Source organism: Hippichthys cyanospilos, chromosome 6, assembly GCF_059441005.1.
Source record: "Hippichthys cyanospilos isolate Australia breed blue-spotted pipefish chromosome 6, RoL_Hcya_1.0, whole genome shotgun sequence".
NCBI lineage: Eukaryota > Metazoa > Chordata > Actinopteri > Syngnathiformes > Syngnathidae > Hippichthys > Hippichthys cyanospilos.
In genome coordinates, this window is record NC_142374.1 from 15,692,387 (window position 1) to 15,716,879 (window position 24,493).

At 37.6% G+C, this 24,493-nt stretch overlaps 1 protein-coding gene across 2 annotated transcripts in view; it reads right to left on the reverse strand.

Annotated features, from left to right (window-relative positions):
* ano3 (anoctamin 3) overlaps positions 1-23,516 on the reverse strand; it is a 44,559-nt gene extending 21,043 nt beyond the window's left edge. The window contains exons 1-6 of one of the 2 annotated variants that reach the window (XM_088417136.1): positions 23,346-23,516; positions 5,235-5,441; positions 3,287-3,414; positions 3,011-3,166; positions 2,638-2,738; positions 2,506-2,550 (exon numbers count right to left, since the gene is read on the reverse strand). In XM_088417136.1, coding sequence (XP_088273262.1) covers positions 2,506-2,550; positions 2,638-2,738; positions 3,011-3,166; positions 3,287-3,414; positions 5,235-5,441; positions 23,346-23,469 — 761 coding nt within the window. In that variant the 5' untranslated portion in view covers positions 23,470-23,516. Of the gene's footprint in view, positions 1-2,505; positions 2,551-2,637; positions 2,739-3,010; positions 3,167-3,286; positions 3,415-5,234; positions 5,442-19,966; positions 20,146-23,345 lie in introns of those variants that run through there. The other variant, XM_088417138.1, reaches the window with a different exon arrangement.
* Between the last annotated feature and the right edge of the window lie 977 nt (positions 23,517-24,493).

The following is a 24,493-nucleotide window of genomic DNA, read 5'->3' on the forward strand; positions in this document are numbered from 1 at the left end:
TAACATGAAGATTGTCTACTATGACATTATAAAGTGGATCATTAACTTTTACTTCAGCACAGACATGCTCTGACGTCTCAATCAACAGTGCAGATACACTGCAAAAACTGCTGCTGCAAAAAAATAAATAAATGAAGTACTGAATTGAGGAATATATATATTTTTTATTTGTCAATAACAGCAGGATAATTTGAGTTCTTCTCTAGTAAACATCACCTCAAAACACATGTCTTGACACCGGTGCGTTAATACGACCCACAAACACGTTTTAATATCTTATTAAGCAATGTGCACATGAAACAAAGAGAACTACATTAAAAAAAAATCTTCTATCCTAATGCTAACACAATGCTAAATGCCATGAACAGGCTATTGAAACTAGCATCAGTGTTGCAGAATTTACATTCCTTAAAACGGTGGTTATCAGTCTATGCTCAACCATGTACCCCCTAATAAATTAATTGATTGATTTATTTATTTTTTGCTTTTGCCTTTTCTCTAACTAGCACAAAGCAATTCTGGATGGAAAACACACACACACGCAAACACACACCCACACACACACACATAAATCCAGTGCTTTGCCATTCGTGTCTGATTCATTAAACTCTAGAATAAAAAGTGCAGTGGTATCTTTAGGCGTTTTTTTTCGGCACTTTAAGAAAATAAATTGCATAACATCATCGCTTTTATTTCAGCCACTTCTCCCGGAAAATTGTGTCACAAATGACAAGGTGCATTCGGAGAAGATTTGAAGGAAATAAAGGTATAGCATGGACATCACTATAACAATTCACCAATACACCAATACTGCACGTTGCTTCATTTACAATTTATCTTCTCTTAATTTCAAAAGAAATATATTGGCATGGCATTAAAAGACATTGAATTAAATTGGCTGATATATGCAAACACCCCGTCAAAGTATCAGATAACCCTGAAGTGCTTTAAAGTACCTCCAGGTGTACTTGTAGCCCCATTTGAGAACATCTGCCTTAAAGGGACAATGTGTAAAAACTAGACCGTTTTTCATTAAAAAGGAATGAATTAAATCATTATAAATTTCAAAAACGTGCACATAGGTGTGTTCTTAACGACCAAAAGTATGTTTTAAATATAATCGTAGGTCTAGTTACCATTAAATGATATTACATGGGGGGTGGCACTCCTCTGGAAGCTGCCATGTCTGCTATAACGACGTACAACTGTAAGTGCAGCAACTCCTGCTTTCCGTAATGAGAAATGGTCTAAATTTTATACATTATCCCTTTAAAACAACTATTTTTTTCACACAAACAAGAGGCATAAGCAGGAAAGCAAGTATATGTCTACTATAGCTATCGACAAAAAGAAGATATGAAGACAATATTTAACACAGCCATTTGTTTTCATGACACTGCTTATGGCAGACTTTATCTATACATTTGGCCATCCTCTTGCCGCTATCAAATTCATACGTCCATAACTCAAATTGATTTCATTTTGGGTCCTGACTGGTAACGCGATCTTGTGATCCGCCTCACGTTCAACTTGAGGCGCAATAAAATGACTTAACGATGCTGCCACCCTGGTATTGATTAGATGAAAAAAAATGGGGACTCTTTGTGAACATAGAATTTATGTCCGCTACGAAGAATGCAGGTGCTCAGGTATAAGTATTGATACGGATGTGGCAAGCTGCCATCGCCTGCACTTGGTCCATTTGTTCAGGTTTACAGCAAGTGACAGGCCATTAGTAAACACAGAAAGCATATTTACGTCTGAGTTTTCATTTAAGTACAACACCTGTGGAAAACAATGTGAGCCAAAGCGAATGCTCATCGGTAATCATGAAAGTCATAAGCATTTGAGGCGATTTGGGAAACCGTACGAAAGGGTAAAAACAAATGGAACTATTTTACAGCAACATGGGCTAGTGCTTCAAATTTCACAAAATCTTTGCCATCTTTCAAGTAAGTTTTCAGACTGGTATGTTTTGCCCGATGAAACAAAACAAAAGCTGCTTTGTTGATGATTGCTGATTTGTCACTGCAATCCTTCTGTCTGCTTGCAGAGATAAGACATGGAAATTTGGAGTGCCGTACGGAGCTTGGACATCACTTGAACATCACTTCAAAGCGAGGCTGCATTCTTCTAAAAATAGTATGCAAATAAGCCTGCACCACTCATTAGTATTGACTGAAAGATTATACATACTTTAATGGAAAATCCTTGTCATTGTTGCAGCATTGAGTGACAGCTTTGTTCTCTGAAAATGGTCCTTGACATGTTCATTCTTGCAATTTTTGACATGGTTGAATAGGTTAATTCACAATGATCGTTGAGACAAAATAACAATGCGAACAATGCATTTCACCACCGATTCTTAAGAAGTTCTACTTCTCTACTTTGTGTTTTTATGACAACATCCTAATGGCGAAAAGGTACCCTCAAGGCCTGCTTTTGTTTTTATTGCAATTTAACCATCCAGCATTCAGTTAGACAAACAATCCAAAAAAGGCTTACCTGCCCAAGGTTTTGCTTTTCCAGTCTGTAAAGTGGGATTTTTTCCTTCCGCAGGAAAAAAGAGACACATTAAAGAATCTTCCAGCAAGTGAAAAAAAGTATGCATTGCAATTAAATCCCTTGCTGTGTTACCTGAAGGGCATCCGGATGTTCATCTGCTCTGCATATTTGCAAAGAGTATCCCAGGGAGTGTGGACTTTGACGAACATGATGTCATTGTTTGTCAAGGAAGGCTTTTAGAATGACAGAAAACACATTGGATTTATTGCAAAAATATTTGTGGTAAATATAAATATTTACACATACACGGAATACAAGTGGGATATCTGTATTTGTGTGTGTGTATATATATATATATATATATATATATATATATATATATATATATATATATATATATATATATATATATATATATATATATATATATATATATATATATATATATATATATATATATATATATATATATATATCCATAAAGTGTGTGTACAAGAGTTGTCACCTCCTTTTCCAGCATTAAGCCCTGAGCGCGTAGGTTCTTCTCAAAAGTGCACCTCTTCTCCACGAGCGGACTCGACTTCTTATAAACCAGGATGTAGTCAATGCGCTTTTTACCATCGCGGAAGAAGAGCCCTGATGCATCTGACGGATTTCTACCCTGCAGGAGCAATGATGGGGGGGAGACAATAAACACGAGCTTGGAATGCTAAAAGTAATGCGACAGTGATGTAACGCTTGTAAAAGTTTATCACCGTGAATGTGGATTAGTGATAGTTACCTTGAGGGAATCTGTGCGGGCCTCAAGCTTTGCCCGTGTGCTGGGTTTTCGGGGAAGAAGGGACCTGTCAATTCTTGTTTCACATGCAGTTGCCTCTGACTCCTCCGTGCAGTCATCCTTGACATCCTCTTTTGGACACAGGCACACACAAAGTGCACTAAATTGTACAAGTAAACCATTTCTTGGTGGTTGAAATTGTTATACCTTGAAAAGCCTTACCTCCACTTGCACACAGTTCCCAGCCAGACAAGATACATAAACCTGACCATGCTGTAAATTTTGACTTTATTTCATTTTTACATTTAAGAGAATGAAGTATTACAATTTTTTGGTCTGGTACTCAGTCAGTTACTTTGTCAGTAGCACCTTGAGTTTAGTATTTAACAGATAGCTTTTCTCATTCCCATTCAAAGGGCAGACAATGTTGGTAAAACCTTGTTAAGCAAGGAAAAATGTCAACTAACTCCTAACATGTAAAGTGGGCTAAAATTTAATTCAGCAAAATGAAGAATTGTAATAACAGAATAAGTTATTGAGTGGTGGAAAGTAAGACATTTTCAACATAAGAACAGTATTTACAATATATGCTAACAAGCTACTTATTTATTCTAACATTTGTTGTGCTGTCAAAATTGGAAGGAACTCTATTCATTTGTGAACGTTGTGTGGGGAAAAGTGGGAGGGATTAGGTGGGATAAACCACTTTTGAGGCGAGGTGGCGTTGCTGTCATTTTGTTTTTAAAAATATTAGGTTTCAGCAAAATTCTGCACTCAGTTCTCTAGTCTTTTAAACAAAGGACATACAAAATTCAAATCTCATCTTCAGGTGCTGGAATTCATTTTAGGGGTGCACTCCCAAAAACGGGCTACAAATATGCTTCATCAGCAGAGACATACTGTAAATACTGGTATCCGTGTTATGCTGCATACTATTTTGAAGTATTTGACACGGTGCACTCATTTTGCAACATTGGAAATAATAACCAAATGAATGTGCAATACAGAAAAACATCAAGCTGGTTTTACGTTGAAAAATGAGGAAAGATCTTGGTCTTGGCCTCATGCCATGGCTTATACTGCACTTTGGCCACTCTTTTAGTTCTGTTACTTGTTTACTGGATGTATGTTTATGAGGCCTTGTTGTATGCTATTTTCAGCAGCACCATTGTAAGTCAAGATATTTGAATAAAAAGATTTCAACTGATACTAAAATACTAAATTAGTAAAATACAGTACAATGCGCAGTGCAGGTATTTTATGTTCATGAGTCTAGCACACAGCACACTTCTTATAAGTTTTTTTTTTTTTTTTTTTAACTTTACTATCACAACACTGTGCTGGCTCAAAGCACACTGCGATCAATGAAAGACACCTTCAGCAAGGTACATTTTCATACAGCGGTGCACTATAATTGGAGCAACATTATGCCAAACTACTTCATCTATCTCAAACTCACATTACATTTGGAACATTGTCTCTTCTTTTTTTTTTCTCCTGTCCTTTGCAGTCCTGCCAATTGCATAGTATGCACATGGAGGGAATGATGACTATGATGGCACAACAATGTTTTAGACATAAAAATAGCTCATTTTTAATTATATTTGTCACGGACCTGATGCGGCTGAGTAGCAGTTAATTGCGGGGTAGCAGAAGTCAACAATTGTAAAATTGCATTTCACAGATGCTTATAACAAGGGCCCATTTTCAAGGTTGAAGTGTTTGGATAGCGATAAGGCCATCAGAGGCGGATGAAGTAGCTGGGAAAAACGTGAGTGGAATGCGATTAGTGAACATTATTATAGATGGTGGAAATTCTGCTAAATAGCTTGCGATATAATCTTGTTATAATCCTGTAAACATATTTTTTTAGTGTGAATATGACACCCCTTGAGGCGCACACACAGTGATGCAGACTAGTGATGCAGCTCCTGTCTGCGATGATACTGACCTGTCTGTGGTGGTAGGATGCTGCAGGAGGTGCTGATGCTCTGACTCAGAACCTCCACTTGGGCTTTGGGCTCCGGGCTCAGAGGTACAGACAGGAAGTGGTTGAGGTTGATGGGATGGGTCTGACTCTGGGCCAGGCAGGGCAGACTGCGGCGCGATGGCTTCAGGCTTTTCTCCTTCAGGATTTCGCTGATGCTGGTGTGCATGCCTGAAGAAGTGGAGAGGTGATTTAAAATAGTACACACACACACACATACATACATACATACATACATACATACATACATATATATATATATATATATATATATATATATATATATATATATATATATATATATATATATATATATATATATATATATATATATATATATATATATATATATATATATATATATATATATATACACACATATATATATACGTATATATATACACACACACACACCGAAATGGAACAAGGGGTTTATGATATGTAGTCATTTTTAGCGTGTGGGATGTGGCTTCTTATACTGTAGCAAAAGGGTCAAGTATTTTATTTTGGGAAAAAAAAGGCTAAGCTTTTTGAGAGCGCTCAAACAATTTTGCTGGCGATTATGTTAAAGAGTGCTCATCCATCTCAGTGAACAAATGTGGACTGTAAATCTTTGCTAAATCAAAAACTAGAGTGCTCAAGCATCAGTATGAAGACTTAGCAGAGCCATTTGTGGCTTGATGACTCTGAAGTGCTTCGTTGCCTTGGATAAAAGCTGACATTTGATTCTTTCCTTTTTGAAACAACACTCACTCTTCCTTTAAAAATAATGTCAGTTTTAGTTTCAGGTTGAAATGGTGTTTAACTGCATTACAACTCAGACAGGGCTGACAGAAAATTTGAAATGTTTTTTTAATGATATAGTTTCAGAGCTACAACAACCCAAGAAGTAAACATGAACAAGAATTGTGACTTTCTGCTAGTGTGAAGAAAGCACAGAAAATTAAAGGGTCATAAAAAGAGAATTGCAGGCTGATCTGAGAATTGCAGCATGACATATGGCATGTTACATTATTTACGCGTAGGCTGTATGTCTAATGGCCACTGCGGCTGAAATATGTGATGACCGAATGAATGAAGACTTAATTAGAAAAAACAGGGCATTTGCACCACATAAAAAACATACTGACAATATACATAAAATTAAACACATTTACATGCTCATCTGGGTAATTGTAACATCAGCATTAAAAACTGCAATGTTTTTGCACTAAAGCAGTTGTTTGCAATACAGTTTGATTGTAATTTATGGCAGGCAATGTTGTGAAATATGTGTGAAATGTCAAAACTAAATGACAAAGTTCTACATAGAGAAGTGATAGAGTTCAACATTTTTCTTTTTTTCTCAGTGAATAACGCCGGTATATTATTGCGCCAATGTATGCATAATGCAGAAAGGCAGAGGCTATGAAGGCGTACATTTTGCTAGATCTAATTTAAGATTATTTGACCTTGGTGGGGGTCCAAGCTGCAAAAGATCCATTTTTGATGAGGAGATATTATTACTGCAGCTTTTGCAGTAAAGTTTAGCTGTGCATATCCATCTTTCCACACCTCTTCTTTAGCTTTTTTTTTCTTCATTTACTGTTGATTCAGGGTAAGCTGGGGTCTATCCCAGCAAAAGTACATATGAACAAATGTTCACAGTCACATTCACAACTATCTATTTTTGTTATTGTAGTGGAGGTTAGCTCGCAGTATGGCGGATCTGATGGAAACAACTTCAATCATCCATCCATCCATTTTCTAGAGCCGTTTATGCCCACAGGGGTCACAGGCTTGCTGGCGCCTATCTCAGCTGGCTTCGTGCAGTAGGCGGGGGACACCCTGAACTGGTTGCCAGCCTATCGCAGGGCACACAGAGACCAACAAACATTCATGCACCCAATCACACCTAAGGACAATTTAGTATGCCCAATTCACCTGCCGTGTATGTTTTTGGAGAGTGGGAGGAAGCCTGAGTGCCCGGAGAGAACCCACGCGGGCTTGGGGAGAACATGCAAACTCCACACAGGAAGTCCGGAGCCAGGTGGATTTGAACTGGGAGCTTTGAACTGTGAGGCGGACGTGCTCAATCATTTCAATTTAAGAAGCACATCATGTTTAAATGCATAACATTGGTTATGCACTGACAGACATGGTGGAGCACAAAAAATAGGTTTTTGACATGGAGATGCAAAACATCTGTGGTGTGAGGTAGGCACTTTACTGCCACCAACACCCAATCACTCAGGTGACAATAAAATACATGAATACGTCGATCAATAAAAGGGCGGCAGGGTGGAAGAGCACATCCGCCTCACAGTTCCTAGGTCCTGGTTCGCCTCCAGATGAACAGTTCTTAGGTCGCGGTTCGCTTTCTGTGTGTTTTCATGTTCTCCCCATGCCCATATGGGTTTTCTCTGACTACTACGCTTTCCTCCTACATTTTCAAAAACATGCATGGACAGAAGCCTAGTTATTTGAATTTGGCATTGCAAAAATAAGACTATTTATTGTAATTAACTAAAATATTAAAGTAATTTCACCCCTATCCTTCTTCTTGATGCATGTTAGATTTTATAGATTGATGGCTCGCCCACGATGTTTAGACATTTGCGGGTATTAATGTGTAATGCAGCGATGAACTTTGCTTTCTATTTGAATTAGAAAAGTCCAACTGCATTTCAATGCAGCAAATGCACCATGAACTTAGCAGGTAGCAGTAGCTGAAAACTTAAATCATACTTATATCATACAGTGCATAACTGATTAATGGTTTCTTAAGAGTCTTTCATCAGATATTTAATATGATTTTTTTCAATGCTGGCGAGTTGATTTTGGTAGCTTTGTGATGCAATGTCAATAAAATGGAGTCACAAGGACTCAAGCTCGCCACTCTGCTAACATAGCTGTGAAAATATAATTTTCGACATGCTAAAATGCAATACAGTAGTTGCCTACCAAGTGATAAGTTTTTTGCGTGATCACAACATCCTTTTTCGGGGAAACTTTTTCAGTTTTAATTTTTTTTCAGACAAAAGTTAACAATTTATATTTTTACCAATTTCAGACAATACTCTTTGGTGGACAAAAAATTGGTGCATCCTTGGCGCATTTTTGCATTCAAATCCGAGAACATACAAGGCTCATGCTGAGATACAGCTGTTCAAAATATAGCTCGCACAAAAGAGAAAAATAATGAAACCGAACTTTCATCATAAAAATGAAAGGAAGTGAAGGTGAGGTTGGAGGCTGGACACATGCCCTCCATCCATTTATGAGCTACTGTAATAATGATGATGATGATTCCATCCTTCATGGAGGAGGTGCACTGAAAGCGTCAGCGCTTCCATCAAATCACTTCGCTCGATAAGTCAAGACAAAAGAGGTCCACAAAAATGAACTCCATACATATATTACGTTAATACCAGTGAGACCAGCTTAAAAATCTAATAACATAGCGGATGTAATTTTCAAGGTCAGTGTTGCTACAAAAGTCCGCTAAGTGTGATATGGCAAGATAGTTAAACGAGATTGAAAGGCAGCGTTGAATAGCAAGAATGTGCAAAGGTTAATAACCATAATGGAGGTCCATCAATGGAAGCAGCTCACTGTAACCAAAACATTTATTATATTAAGGCAGTATGGCACCTAACATATATATTCATGAGACCGAGTTCTCTCTGCGTAATGGGAACGCGACGTTCTTTCACCTCCGGCGAGGACTTTTCTCCATGACCTTGCACAGCTGCATCGGTACGCTCTACATCCCCTGGGCTGTTGCCGCAGCCACTAGCTGCATGATAACTCTTTTTCATGGCACTGATCTCAGTGGGATTCCCCAGCGCTGTTGCACAAGAACGTAGTTGCTTGAGGATGTGAGCACAAAGACATAGGGGTCCACTGATAAGACTGATTATTTCCTCTGCAGTGCTCTGGTGTGGAATGAGGAAAACCGTGAGCTTCTGGCAAAAGCTTCATGATGGACATAAAAAAAAGAAAAAAAAAGAGGATAATTACTTCAAAAGTTATAAATGATACATGATGAGCTCTCGACTGCTCAACACCAGGCAAACTAGCGGTTTTATCACGTGTTAAATATCTGGCACACCTGCTGGAAAATTGCATCAATAATGACAATGTGCATTCATATAAAACTAAAAGCATGCAATATTTTGCATAACAAAATTTAGCAATGTGATGCCTCATGTTCCAATTAATTTTCTCAAAATTTGTAAAGAAAAATGTAATGCTTGTGTCACGAAATAAAAAAAAAAAAAAATGCCAGCAGAAACCCTTTTAAAATCTCACATACCGTTCAGGTGCTTTCATGTACCCTCGGGGTACTTGTGGCCCCATTTGAGAAATGCTGGTATGGACAATGGACATATGAAATAATGGCAACCAAATCAGTAGCCTTAATTATTTTTCTTAAAGACATTTTTAACATGGCTGAATTGTGTCACTTGTCAGTTACATCAAGACAAGAAAGCAGCACAGTATAGCACGCTGCTATAAAGACTACCTCTTCAGAATTAATGCCGCTCCCAACTGAATTGCATTATAGGAAGCAAGAATAAAAAGAAAAAGTAGGTTACACAATCCATTTGGAATGCAAGCAAAAACTAAAGGCATCTTCTCAAAAAAAAAAAAACACTTCAATTTGAATAAATTCTCCAATAAATACACAATGCCACTAATTGCTGTTTTAGAAAAGCTGGCATCTTATTATCACCACACAGTTCACTTCCAAATGCTTTAATTGGTTTCAATATCTCTAATAATAAAAATCACTGCTGAGCTTCGAGCTGCTAATTTCTCATTCAATAAAGAAGTCACAGAGTGCCAATAATATTGGCAATTACTAAACATGTTGAATGGCCTGGTACAAAAGAAAAAGATGCAGCAATAGCTTGCTTTATGACCACCTGGTAACTATGAATAGATGTTAAAAAGATCCATCTTGTGACTCAGTATTGTCCTGAAAATTACGAGCGCGATTGTTGGACCCAATTCTGCAATAGAGGCTTTTGTTTATTTTATTTCCATGCAACTCCCACACAATAAACACATACAAATTCCCACAAGACTGCAGTGAAATGTGCTTTAAGTGATGGAATTTCTGCAGGGCTCTCTATGTCTGAGATGACACACTTCAGAGCAGAGCCCAGTTAATGGCCCTGCACAGGCGAGCCTCAGTTATCCCAGAAGGATCCTCAAAGAGGTCCACAAATTGGACAGGTTTGTTGTTGTGTGAAATTGACTCCATGGAAATCCTAAAACTTGTGAAAATGACAAAGAAATCTTCAGCTACTGGTGTTATGAAAATGTCTAAATCTATGAACATTAATACCTTTATCAACAACTTCAAACTCGTATAGAATGTAAAAAAAAAAAAAAAAGAAAGTTTGGCATCATGTTTCCATAATGCTTACTGATATTGTGCTCCTTTTATTATGTTATGTGTAACTTGAGAACCAAGACACAGTCTAATAGAAACGCTCATAATAAATGAAGACAATTCACAAGTAAGTTACTGAGCAACATGCAGTAACATTGCCCATTTTCAAATAAGATAAAGAATACAGAAATCAACAAACAAACCAATCCATACACACTCATAATCATGCCCAAATATGAACATTACAAAATGAATTACAGCTGTCAGAACCTACTTCTGTCAGGGTAAAAAGAAGGGTGGAAGAGGATTTAACATTCAGTAATCCTCGGAAAAATCTAAGTGAAATACTTTGTTTTTATTGTTTTTCTTAAAATTTCTAGTTAAACAAAATCAGTATCGCCATTTAGTGGTTGCCAGTGGAATTACACCTAAAACAAACAAAAATGAAATAGTTACAAACTGTACAACTGGGTGCCCAAACATTTTTTTTTGCATCAAAATCTACTTTTGAGGCAGCCAACTCTGTTGTGGTTTTGTTGTATTCTTTGTCTACACGCGTTGCGGCAATTGTGTTTAAATCAGTCATTGTTTATCAGGTTATAACGACCTTAACATCTATTGTGTGTGAGCATTAAACTAGCAGACTTTTCTGTATGAGCTCTGGTTAAATACACTATAAAAAATATCTTTTTTAATAACAAAACTTAAAAAAGAATTAGCAATAAAAACCTGACGGTTTTTTTTTTTTTTGCTATACTGAGAAAAAAATAATATGTCAGAACTACGACTTGTATCTTGAAAAATTTGTACCTTGGGTCACACATAAGTAGATGTATCTTTTTTACATTTACTACTGGTACACACAAATATATTTTTTTTAAAGTTCAGGAAAGGTGAAATCCAGTGTTTAATCTCACCGTGGGCAGGATAAATTAATCCTGTGTATGCTTTGACTGCATGTGTTTAGCGATTTCAGTACCAGAAGGAAAAGGACCCGAAAATACAGGAATACGTCATATTCAAATGAAATGAAAACAAATAGATTGGGGGGGTTACTGTGGGAAGAAACACCTTACATTCAGCTTGTGGCTAAATACTACGCGCTACGATTTAAAAAAAAAAAAAAAAAAACATCCACTAACACTCATCTGAGGGGGAGCTGGACGAAGGTTGTGATCCGGGATTTGGATCTTCTCTATGCAGCCTGCGCATGTCAGTCTTGTGATGTGAGATTAAAAGGATTCCTTTTTAGGCAGGGGGATGACAATGTACGTAAGAGTAAGCATTGTGAATATGCTACAAATTTTTATGAGGAGGCATTAAGTCAAATTAAGGGTGTCTTGTATCTGCTTTATGCTCATGTTGATTATTTCTGCCATTAAAAAAAAATCATGATCCCTATTTGAGTAATTCCACCATTTTAAAAATCAAATTGCAAGCATCCAGAAAGCAAGCAGAAGCACACAAATGTTGTAAACATTGAATAAAGTTGCCAAGGGGTTTGAAACTCTGAGTCTTATTGGTCTACAGTTCTCATTTTAAGCATTAAGCAGCAAGATATTATCTGCACAGATAAAGTAGAAACGGAGAATTCAGGTCAGTGGGATGCTTCCCATCATGCCTCAGTTTCTACGCCTTTAATTATTCATCTGTGATGAGCTCAAAGCACTTTTAGTGTCTCAGCTTTCAACTAAGCCTGCATCATATAACATTCGATGGACAGCTTGACCTGCCTGAGTGCATTTCAGATCCCATGAAAGGATCCTTTACTCATGCCTGTTGTTCAGCAGAATTAAACAAAATTTGCCATCTTGAAATCTTTCTGACTCAGAGTGGTGGGTTGCATGAAAAGTCAAAGAGGGATGCATCACATGGTGGCACTAAGTTTTTTTAATGTTTCATTTTGGATGCATGTTTTGATTTATTTGAAAATAAGTGAGATCATCTGAAGCAGTGGTGTCAAACAAATTTTTATTTTGGGCCGCATCGTAGCGATAGTTTCTGTCAGAGGGCCGTAATGACTGAATTTAAATACATTTTAAGTGTGTTGATCAAACTTTTACCAAGATTTGATCTCAAAAGCCTTTTGCCGGCTTCTGTTCAAAAGAGATTTGGAGAGTAAGAAAATGTTTGTTTTTCTTCCCCAAAATTTTTAAAAGTTAAAGACAACTTGCGATTTTGGTATTTTAGTCAGAAACCTGAAGTCAAATCAGCATTTCAAGGGCCACAAAACGGGAGGTGGTGGGCCGGATCTGGCCCCCGGGCCTTGACTTTGACACCTGTGATCTGAAGGATTTAGATGGGATGGATTTGTTCCCACCCTGATGAAAATTGACTTTAAAGTCCAGCGTTTGGTCAAGGTTTCTACTTGCAGTGGATCTGAAAGTCTACACACCCTGTCAAATCAAGATCATCATTTTAAAACGATTTCTCCACCATTATTGGATGCCAAAAAAACAAAGCAAAAAAAAAAAGAAAAACACTTGAAATCTACCAAATGGATGTGAAAAGCTGTCACTGAAAGCAAGGATTCACTTGTTGGCCATACTGTCAAAGGATATATTAGGTTTGAACAAAACACTACTCACCATCAAAAGCCTTTGTCAAGATGGAGGAAATGATCTTCATTAGAAAAAAATGTCAGGAAAAGCCTGCTAGAACAGATGTGCCAGCCCAGTCAAACGGCACATCTATAGCCGTCATTGGCAGTGCATGAGTTAATATGGGTTTAATCAATGGCACTTTACATCATCAATTGTAAGGGGGTGTGCACACTTGTGCAAATGAGACCATCTCATTTGCTTCTGTTTACTATCCTTCTCAGAAAAATAATTTGCTGTTGAGGTTATAGATCATATTTTTTCACAATGCAAAAATTCAAATAGGGGTATGTAGAATTGTTAAGTTCATTGTATGTGGTGCCTTTAAAAAGAAAAACACTAAAAGTAGCAAACCTCAGTGAAACAACACTAAAAGTTCGAGGCAGAACACTAAAGCTGCAGTCGGACTCCTACTAAACCATCAGCTCAAACATCCCAAGGCGAGCTACCAAGCAAGATGATTACCATCTTATTGGCATCATAAATACATCAAACAAGAATAAACCTGGTCCCAGCTGTAAACAGCAGGCCATAAAAGATAAAAAACACACAGACTCTCAGAGAAGGTGGACCAAAGCAATTGCAGAGGTGTGTTTGGAAGAGATGCTGGAGTGCTAGAGTGGGGTCACCTGGCTCTTATGTAAAACTGTTTTCTAAGCGGTTTCATCCTCTTGTCTGGTTCGATATCAAAGAACTCAGATAAAGGCACATTCATCAAGATCAAGAGGATCAGTACCTAAACACAAACGAGCGCTGCACATTCAGCACAAATCATTTTACAACAAGAACAATTAACTTTTCATAGAGGGATTGACACAAATGACTATACCAAGCATCATTTTTCTCAGAGGCTTGACACCCTCCACAGCAGTAGTGTACTAGAACTAGTCCTGTCAAGAGATTAAAAACTATCAATAAATTAAGATCTGTAATTCATTGATCTCTTTTGAATCCCACCTAAAAACAGGGTGCTTTGCATTGATTAGGTAGACTCAACTAGAGCTGCTTCTGTGTTAAGCAAGCTCCTTTTGACACAGAATGCATATCGCTCTACTTTTATCAAAGGTGCCAATAGGGCGTTTTAAGTTGAATTACCATTCATCGAACCAACAAATCTCACATGCTCTTCCATCGCTTTCATGGCTTCCTTCTGTTCCTGAACGTATCCTCACACCCACACCAAGAGTTTATGCCAAACACAATGACAACCCATCAGTATTCATTTCAGTGTGATAGATCTTTGTTTACAAACTCCCAACAACTCAGGCACATAAATCCCTTGGCATTATAACAGAAAAAGTCTTATCTTATTTGTGGTGTTTTCAAGTGCCTGTTACAGAATATTATGTTCCAAACTTTCTTGCAAAAAAGGTTTCACTCTGAAGAGGAAGTTTGCCATAGCAACAAGAGAGCATTTTCCAAAGCTGACTGACCAAGCTGCCCTAACAACAATTTGCCTCCAAAATTACCATATTTTCCGCACTATAAGGAGCGCCTAAAAGCCTTTTTTTTTAAAAAAAAAAGCTGATGGTGCGCCTTATAATCAGGTGCACCTTATATATGGATCAATATTGAGATTGGGATTCATAGATGGGGAATGAAGTGATAAAGTAAGCTTTACCTGTTTCTTTTGTGTGTTTACAGTTGAACAATTGACATTGAGTTATTATGCTATTGAGAGTTTAGAGTTATTATTTCAGTTATTATTGTTATTACTTTGAGTATTACTATATTGTGATTGAAAAAGTTTTCAAATATGTATTAATTGAGGGTGCGCCTTATAGTGTGGAAAATACGATACCCCATGAATAGAATTGGACATGTAACAGGAAGGCTTGGAACTCGGTTTAAATGGGAACTCAAGTCAAAAAATGTCTTAACAAAACAACAAAACATGGTTTTCTTTATATATATCACATGTATTGAAATATTAAAAAGCAAAAAAAATCCATGTGAGTGCTTTTTTTTTTTTAAATCCATTTCTGGGGCAGCGATTTTGCAACATGCTACCAAATGAAAATAACATCAGTTGCTCAGGACTCAGAACAAACAGTCAGATTACAAAAATCACATGGTCAAACTCAGAAAGCATGAGAGTCGTGATTGGTTGTTACCTGAGCAACTGTGACGTCATTTTTAGCAGAAGGCCCGCCCCATATGATAATTAAAAACAAGTGGATTTTGCTGCTTAATTCATTATCCACAAATACAACATTAATTAGAATGCCGTTTGACTTGATTGCCCTTTTAACATTGGCCCAGGCGTTAACAACGACTGGCGAGCTTACTCAAAGGTCAGAAGTCTCATGGGTCACAACGGAAATAGTCAAGAGGGTCCCCAAAGAACAGAGGCAATTTGCTCGACTCCCTGATGGCAGATGTCGTCTGCGGTCCACGTGCAGGGTGACCGTGAGTGCACTTCAGAGCAGATGTCACTTTTTAGCAGCAGTCTACAACCTTTTAGACAATCTGCCACAACCTTTTGCTGAGCTGATTAAAAATCACCCCCCTTTCTAAATCTCTTCAGCATCATATAATCTTTTTATAACCAATGCAGATTGTGTTTTTTAATGACGTCACATGGCTTGTAAACATAAATAAAGTGGATTCACTTTGAGGTTCCTGGGAGCATTTGTGAGTTGTGGCTATTTAAAGCAGCAAAGCGCTATAACTGATGATTTTGTTCACACGCTGAACAAAGGAAGCTCATTGTCAATGTCGAAAAAGCGTCTATGGACTCACTCATCTAACAGTGAATACAAAATCTATGTCAACGTATACAAACGCATCTGTTGCTTGCGTAACCTACACAGGTTGCCTGCTTCAGACAGTGCAAACAAAGTTTCACACACAAACGCACATGCACTGATATTTTTAGGTTTTATTTTTTTTTTCCCTTACTGGATGAACTACGAAAGGGATGATAAATTGACAGCAAATCTCAAGGCGTTTGCATACATCGTAAATAAGACAACAGCAATAAACATCCTTACATTTAAAGACCCTCCCTTCAATATTGCGAGTACCTTTGTGATTATTTTTCTAGGGTCCTTTTGCAACGTATTTTTGTTTAACAAACACAAGCAATGCAAAACTCTCATTTACAATTAAACATTGTATTTATTATACATAAATGTTTTAGTCTTATAGGTTAATCTCACTTTAATATTTAATTCTACCAAACTAGTGTGGCACAAAGTATGTGAGTTGTAAATAAAATTAAATTAATGTATACAAATATGTGGCTTTACTCCAACTTTACCTTTTAGGAAGCAATTAATTTCTTATAGGGAAAGTCCACTTATTTAGCCATTGGTAAAAAGTTTATATTTTGCCTCTAATTAATTTGATAAATGAATATTTTTTAACATACAATTAAAACCTATACAATGGCATTTTAAACGAAAATGACATCACTTATGTTCAAAGTTTGAGGAGCAACTAATCACAGCTGACCAGTTGGTCACATGACATTCACAAACTAAGGTGTGAATGTTTGCTATTTAGGTTTTCAGCACGTCATTTTCAGTTGACAGCAACTGGTGAAACGTGTTTTTTAAAGTGTTAACTGTATATGAAAAATAATTTAGTCATCAAATTCATTATAGACAAGATACTGACTTTTTACTAATGAAATGGGTTAACAAAGGAACTAATCCCTTTTAGGCCTGAACGTATCTAAACATTAAATAAATACAGTCTACAAACCGACTGAAAAAATTGGAATTCTAAATTGCATTCTAAGGGATTTTGATCTGAACTGGATTAATAGTTGATCCGTATTAAAGCTAAACAGGGTTCTTGCATTTACTGTGGGAACATATGACAAGAAATCAGCCAGTTTGTCATCTTGTACTGGATATCCATCCATACATTTCTATACCACACATTCCCACTATGGTCATGAGAGCCAGAGTCGCCTACACCATGAACTGGTTGCCAGCCAAAGATAGACACCCATTCACACACACACTAGCATTGAACTGAATCTAAAATCCCATGTAACATGGGGAAAACATACAGGCGTCACACAGGATATATATATATATATATATATATATATAGTAAAAAAAACAAAAACAATTATAAACACAGAATAACAAATTTCACATTTCCACTTAATTATGACCAACTTTTATAACTGATGATCAACATTGTTTTTCCTTTTTACATTTGAGCCATTTGATTTGTTATAAAGTGATCAGTAGGAACAGCAACTGTGTCAGGCTGTAAGCATGAAAGAGTCATAGTCTATAATGCTAGTCAATATCAAGCACTCTAATTTATGTTGGACACAGCAATAACGGAGGCGCATCCATCGGTAAACATTGGCAATAGGTGCTGTCTATTAATGTCAGGTTAATTCAGTAGTTTGTTAGCACTCTGAATTGGCAGTTGAACATGACTTCAAAAAAACATTGTGTTGTTTCTTAGGGAGTCAGGAGAAACAGCAGAAGTAGCAATAGAAAGATGAGCGACGCTATGACAAGATGTCGGGGTCAACTTCGAACTAAAAGCATACCAAGGCATTTGTGTCCAACGTTATTTGATAAACTAGGGTTTATTTTGAATTTGACCTCCTCACCACATTTGCGTCATGTTTTACTGACATGTAGAGCATTAACAAGCTTTGCTACAATTGGCTCGGCATATTTTTTTCTAACTTGTACACTAATAAGCCGTAATCGGGGCCAGAAGAAAAATTACTACGGTTTGTGTTTTGTTTTTTTTTAACTTTTTTTTTTATGTAGTTACTTGAATTGCTTGAGGACTAGATTCAATCCTAATATATCAAGACTGGGATGCAAGAAGCAAACATGCTAAACATGGATATCATCAGAACAGGGGTTACTGCAAATACGCTAGCACTCTCCAAACAAATTGATGAAAAACGAGAGATCAGAGAATAGTGATCTGATGAAGATGGATATTTAGTCCAAACCCGCAGGTGCTGCGTAGGTTTTGTGAATGGCAGAGGCCAGCCAATGTTCATCATAATTAAGAGGATACCAGACGAATATGCAGGCGTTGATACTGAATCCGAGCGTGTGATTCCTCTGCCAAATGACTGAAGTCCACTCAAATATGTGAGAACAAAAGCAGACACCTGTGCTTCATGTTTATGCTCACATGAAGGTCATTCACAAATGATTGCAACAGGAAGGTAATCAACTTAGGATACTCTTGTTAAATGTTCCACATCATGACTGTTTTGGTCACAGTTCCACAGAAAGGCAGAGAGATTTAACTCACTCATTGGATGCTTTTCCAAACATGGGTAGCTTCAGATTTTAATGACAAACTAATGATAGAGATCTAATAGGAGGCATCTCTGCAGAATAATTTCCATCTGGAAGCCTTTTAATGCCCTTGCATGATGATGTTTGTGTCCCAAGGTGAGCACGGTATGCTGGCTGATGGCTACTTAGATGTGAGCTAAAATTATTTTGTCATCGATTTTAATCGAGCACTTAGCACTCACTCAAGTATTGAGTGGGACGGGAAAGTTCAGGTCAGCTTTCCGCATCGTCTGATGCCTTTCAAATGTGACAGAAATATAATGGCTTTCAAAATGTTGAAGACACCTTCGAAATTCATATTGTGTCACACACATTGGGATGTCAAGAAATTCAAACCTCTGATGTGAACTGACAGAAAATAACAATTTTAAACAACAATATTCACATACTAATACAGTAATATATTGTGTGGAAAGACTGTAAATGTACCAAACTAAATTCTCATGTGACCGTCAGTTTATGCTTACGATTATTTGCAAGACTTTCCCTGTATTTCATTAAGTTTCTCTCATGATTCAAAATTTAAAAAGATCCTAATGAGGATCTGCCCTTCATAAAAACATAAACAGCGTAATCACTCTGACCAATGAAACAATGCAGATCCCATCGAGCCGCATGACTTTCAACAACCTGTTGTAAAAGGTTTTTAAATGTCAAAACGAGTCACAGACTGGAAGACCACATCTGCTTTCATATGACATAAACAAAAATAGTGACTGACCTTTCAGCACAATATGCCTTAGGGGGCACTTCAGTTTAAACTTTTCTTTTATTTGGAAGGTCAGGATCTTCTTTCACTCCGAACCAAGAACTGAGCTCTTCAGTTGAGACTGTTTTAGGTGAATTTTGTCAGACTTAATGCTTCAAAACCTTCATGCACTGGTCATAGTTGCAGTCTAACTTTAAAATCACAAAATAGCCAAACATGAGAAATGAGACTAAATTAGGTTAGGATTGAAAAATAAAGAGGAAAATTAACATGTGGGGATGTTTTTGAGTTCATCGTTTGGTACCCTCTGCAACATCCTGTTGAAATCTTATAGTCATAGAATAGATATGCTTGTTTTATGCAATAAAAAAAACCATTTGTGCCTCTTTGATTTCCAGCGATGAGCTCAGGATTATGCTGTACTGTAGGCTTTTGTTTGCACTGATTGGATTGTGCAAAAAGGTCATGCGTTTTCTGGCTACAGCATGCAAAATGTTCTCAACAGCTTGTCCAATAGTATCTCATATATCATGCAATAATATATTATCAATAGAACTAATGTGGTTGAAAAGGGTTATCAGAAGTCTTTCAAGCACCAGTACACTATGTGTTTTATTTAAAAAGTACTAAGCAAAAGGAGAGAAGTCTCCAAAACTGAGCGATCCGGCAGCAGAGGACACGCTTTGGCCATACTTGCAACCCACCTTTCTGCTGCTTGAAGGACTGGATGGAGCCTGAGTGGTGCACCATTGCGGCGAGCTCGTCTTTTCCCGCCTATTATGAAATTCCTCAAGTCGAACTGCAAACTGGCCGCTTGAGTGTCAAACAAGGGCAGGGCTGTGTAGGAGTCCTCCCGGGTTCCATCCTGGCTAAAGAGCCTTTTGGTCGGATGAGTCGCAAAGCGTAGCGACACCTGTCTAAGCTCCGCGTGCCTCGCTCACTCCCTCCCTCCTCCTCCGCTCCTCGTGGTGAACCATCCACGGCTGTTGTCATGGTGACGTGCGGGGAGGGGGGGGGGGGGTAAAGTGAAGGGGGCAGGGATTGACACATGGCTCCCTCCACTCCCTGATTAAGAGACTTCGAATAAGATGCAGGAAAGTCATCGGAGTGGCAGTTCTCAAACGAAGTGACAATTACGCGTACTGATCTGATCATCCTTGCATCGATCGATCGGCAACTTTTAGCCACGGTGAGTGAAGGCGGCTTGATCCCCAACAAGCACCTCAAAGCCTAATGAACTAATAGTGCAGGCAAAGTAAAACTACCTGGAGCCACACTTAATTAAAAAACAAACAAACAGTGAATAAGTCTTTCACATTAAGCCAATGTGGATACTTCATAGTTACCGTGTATAGGAAGCACCAACTGTTTGTCCTATACACCAACAATGTAAAAACTATACCAAAACAGAAAAAAAAATCTTATTTTTGTAACTTTTTTTATGTTTTCTTGTGTTCCTATCCGTAAGTAATACATTTGTTGCGGTTAAGTATGTTTGAGATTTCCCACATTGTGAGCAGCCAGTGAATGCTGCACCGGTGTAACGTTGAATGCGCTCAAAGCATTTTTTTTTCCTTTTCCTCGTACCGCAGCTTGAATTCATTTTACCATAAGTTGCGCATCATCTGTGTTTCGTCAAGTTTATGACTGTGTGTATATGCCAAAAGACCACCACCATTATTAAAGAAGTCAAACAGAATACATTTCCGTGTTTTCTAAACGGGGCACTCTCTTTTGAATCAGCAGCAGACATCATAACCTTTACATGATCCACTCCATTTTAGTAATATTTCTGTGGACTCAGATGTTGGTTCAGTCTGCTCGCTTCTTTTATTGAAAATAAAGCCATAATAACCTCAGCTAACATGAGCTGCTCTTAGCTGCAACAGGCACTGGCTGCTAATAGCCAACTGACCTATACCCTCTTGCTCGTCCTGTTACGGTAATTATTACAAGTAAGAATACGCCTGATTTAAAAATGTGCATCAAAAAATCAACCTATGTGGCTGACGGATCACTCTTCCTTGAATGGTATCGGAAAAAAAAATCAAATGTTTAAGCTGCCATTTATAGACTCCAAGCATACTTTTGGCCAACATTTTTTGGGGAAAAAAAGTGTGCCTTATATTTGGGGAATCACGGTAAATAAAATGTGTTTCATTTGCAGAATTAAAAATGTTTACAGAATCATCGAGCCTTTTTAAAATAATATTTATTATTTTCTAACGAAAAATTCAACTAAATATGTTTCTTTACAATTATATTGTCCATGCGCTCCAGTGGTCAACACAGTATGTTGATTAATATTGCATTTGTGGAATATGAATCCATCAATCCATCAAAGTGTTGAAGTGGTTGGCATATATGAAACAGAGTAACACACAATGACTGCACCACATGTTAGAATGTTGACTGGACTGCAGGAACAATGCATTTACAAATAAACACCAAAAGCTTTCAGCTCATTTGGGCACACCGCACAGCGTGAGCAAAAAAAAAAAAAAAGCAAAAATCAATAGACACACTGCTGCAGGGCAGCCTTTCTTGGAGACTAATTGGTATCCATAAGTCACCAAAACAACTATTTATGCCCCGTTGTACAGCTGCTAACCGGATATTAACACCGATGCTTCAATTTTGTTTAATTTCTCTAAAGGGAAGACGGAGGACACAAGTGTGCACTTTATTTCTGCGCTAATCAATGTGTTGCAGTTTGCAGAACATTATCATTTATTTTCAGACCGAAGTGTGCGTTACAGAAAAACTATCCTCCTCCTTTTTCTCCTTAATCATACCACTTTTCCAAATCTCTGTGTGACTTCAAGGTCACACTGTCCTATCTCACATAAAGCACAAAGAGCTCCAATCTAGACCTGAACCCTGAGTCCACAGAGGCAGCCTCCATGATTTTCTCAGTGAAACATAATAAGAACATGTACATTTTGGAGGAAAGGCGGGCAGGTGCCATGTGGATGCAAATACCATCTGCTGTCCTCCTCCCCCACTGCTAAAATGAAGGGATGGCAACTTGTGGTGGGGCGGATGATAAGCATTTCAACACGCCATTTCAAACTTGAAGTGATCAGCATTCCTTGGGCCGGGCTGCTCAGTAAATAATTGAACGACTCTTATAGGGTCAGCCCCATTTAAAAATGGCATCCCTTCCTTCCCCGCATGTCCAGATTTAGGTCAGATGACAACAATGCAGGGGGATCGAGGGTTCAGCAAGACTAAACATTGCCATCATGTGGTAAGTATGGTAACTGCAACCATTCGGTATAGTGGGGGAAAAAATCTACACTACATACAGTACACACTCCTGTTCAGACACCAGTTTTTTTCGACATTAAAAATGATATTTTTAAAACTTTTCCTACATTAATTTGACCAACAACCTCTACCACTTAATTGCATAAAAAAATCTTCTGAGAGTGGAGTTAAAAATAGCAGCAAAAATGTGGTTATGTTCAATTGTAATTTCGCATCTCTACACAAATTTCATGCTGTGTAAATAGCTGTCCTATTAGTGTGGCTTGCGGTTACTAATGATGCTTTCGAAAATCAATCCAGTCCACAAAACAAATTCACACCAACTTTCTTTCTTACGAAATACTGTACTCGAAATCATATTGTTGTGATATGGTGTGATTAGTCAGCTAGCCACCAATGCGATAAATAAAAAGACAACTTAGTCATTATTAATAAAGATCTTTTGCATACTATCATTACTTATTCAAATGTAAGGATGTTGTTCATTCACATCATTTATAAAGTATTTGAATGAAAGAGACACGATTCAACATTTCTAGTGTTGCTTTTGTGCTGAATTCATTCAATCAAAGGTCCTTCGCCCTAGGAGATAATAATAATCCGAGTTAAGGTTTAAGATTTTCTTCTTCAGAGGTTCAATCAGTCATTATTGTCTATATCAAAACATCTTCGACACGTTATTGACATTTAAAGTTGTATTGAAAGAACGTTGGAATGTTTGAACCTATTCTTACACAATTAATAGTGACATCTGCGGAAAAAAAGCAAGCCTCTGTGAGATGAACATTGTGCATATTGATGACGCAAACTCACCGGAGGTTTGCTCGCTTTGGGTGTCTCCGGAGTGTGTGTGGGCAGGTGAGGAGCTCCAGGAGGTTGACTGGCTGAGGCCCGCAGATGAGCGGCAGGCCCAGTTGTCCAGCAGGGGCACCCACATACAGCTGTCTTGGTGGCATGATCCTCCTGCAACACAAGCACAATGAGAATACATAAGAAGTTCAACATCTTCAGGGACAGATGCCATGGCTGGCCGCAGTACCCTGTGTTTTGTCTCATCACTGAATCACTCAAAGATCAGAATTTAAGATCTTTTTTTAAAAAATCACTACCAATCAATTCTGTGTCATATATCTTCAAATCAGATCGCTTTGATTACTCAAAGCCTCTTTCATCATGCACGTCACGATATAATCACCAAAGTCAATAGAATATTGTATAAACCATGACAAAGTATTAGGTGGACAGACACAACATTCACACAACATAATCACTTTCAGTGGACTATTTGAATAGATTTTATACAATCAATATCTAACTTACATCAATAAGCGTGTTTTATCTTAACTAGCGTCACAATTAGCATCCAATTAGCACATTGAGTACATATAATGTATGTGTTAGCTGATTAGCTATTCGTGATTAGCGTTACAAAAAATATGATGCAGCATATCAAAATGGAGTTGTGTAGTTTTTGAACTGAGATTACCTATTTTCACATTGGATTTTATAATTGTATCGTTTATCACAATGAAACTCGCCAGTTTCTTTGACCATGTACTGTTTTATAGATTTGCGCCATCATGTGGTAGAATGATGTATTATCTCTAAATGGGCATACGCAGGTTTAGTGATCACTGTACTATACGTTTTACGTGGGTTACAGATCATGTATGGTTTTATAAATCACTAATGAAACTGTGGAAAGGAAATTTACATTGAGTCCATTTTTTTTAACCGAACCCTACCCGGCACAACGATCAAATGATCGCAGCCTCCTATAATGTTACAAGACTCGTGTATTTTTAAAAGGGCTTTAAAATTCTTTTGAGCTCCTTCGAAGCATGACAGTCAGAAAAGAAGGTGTTATTGTTAAGCTGTTCACTCAAAGGTAGGGTTACAAAATTCAAGGTTGGAAACTTTCCATGGGAATACATACAAGGAGAGCTACAAACTGGAAGGTT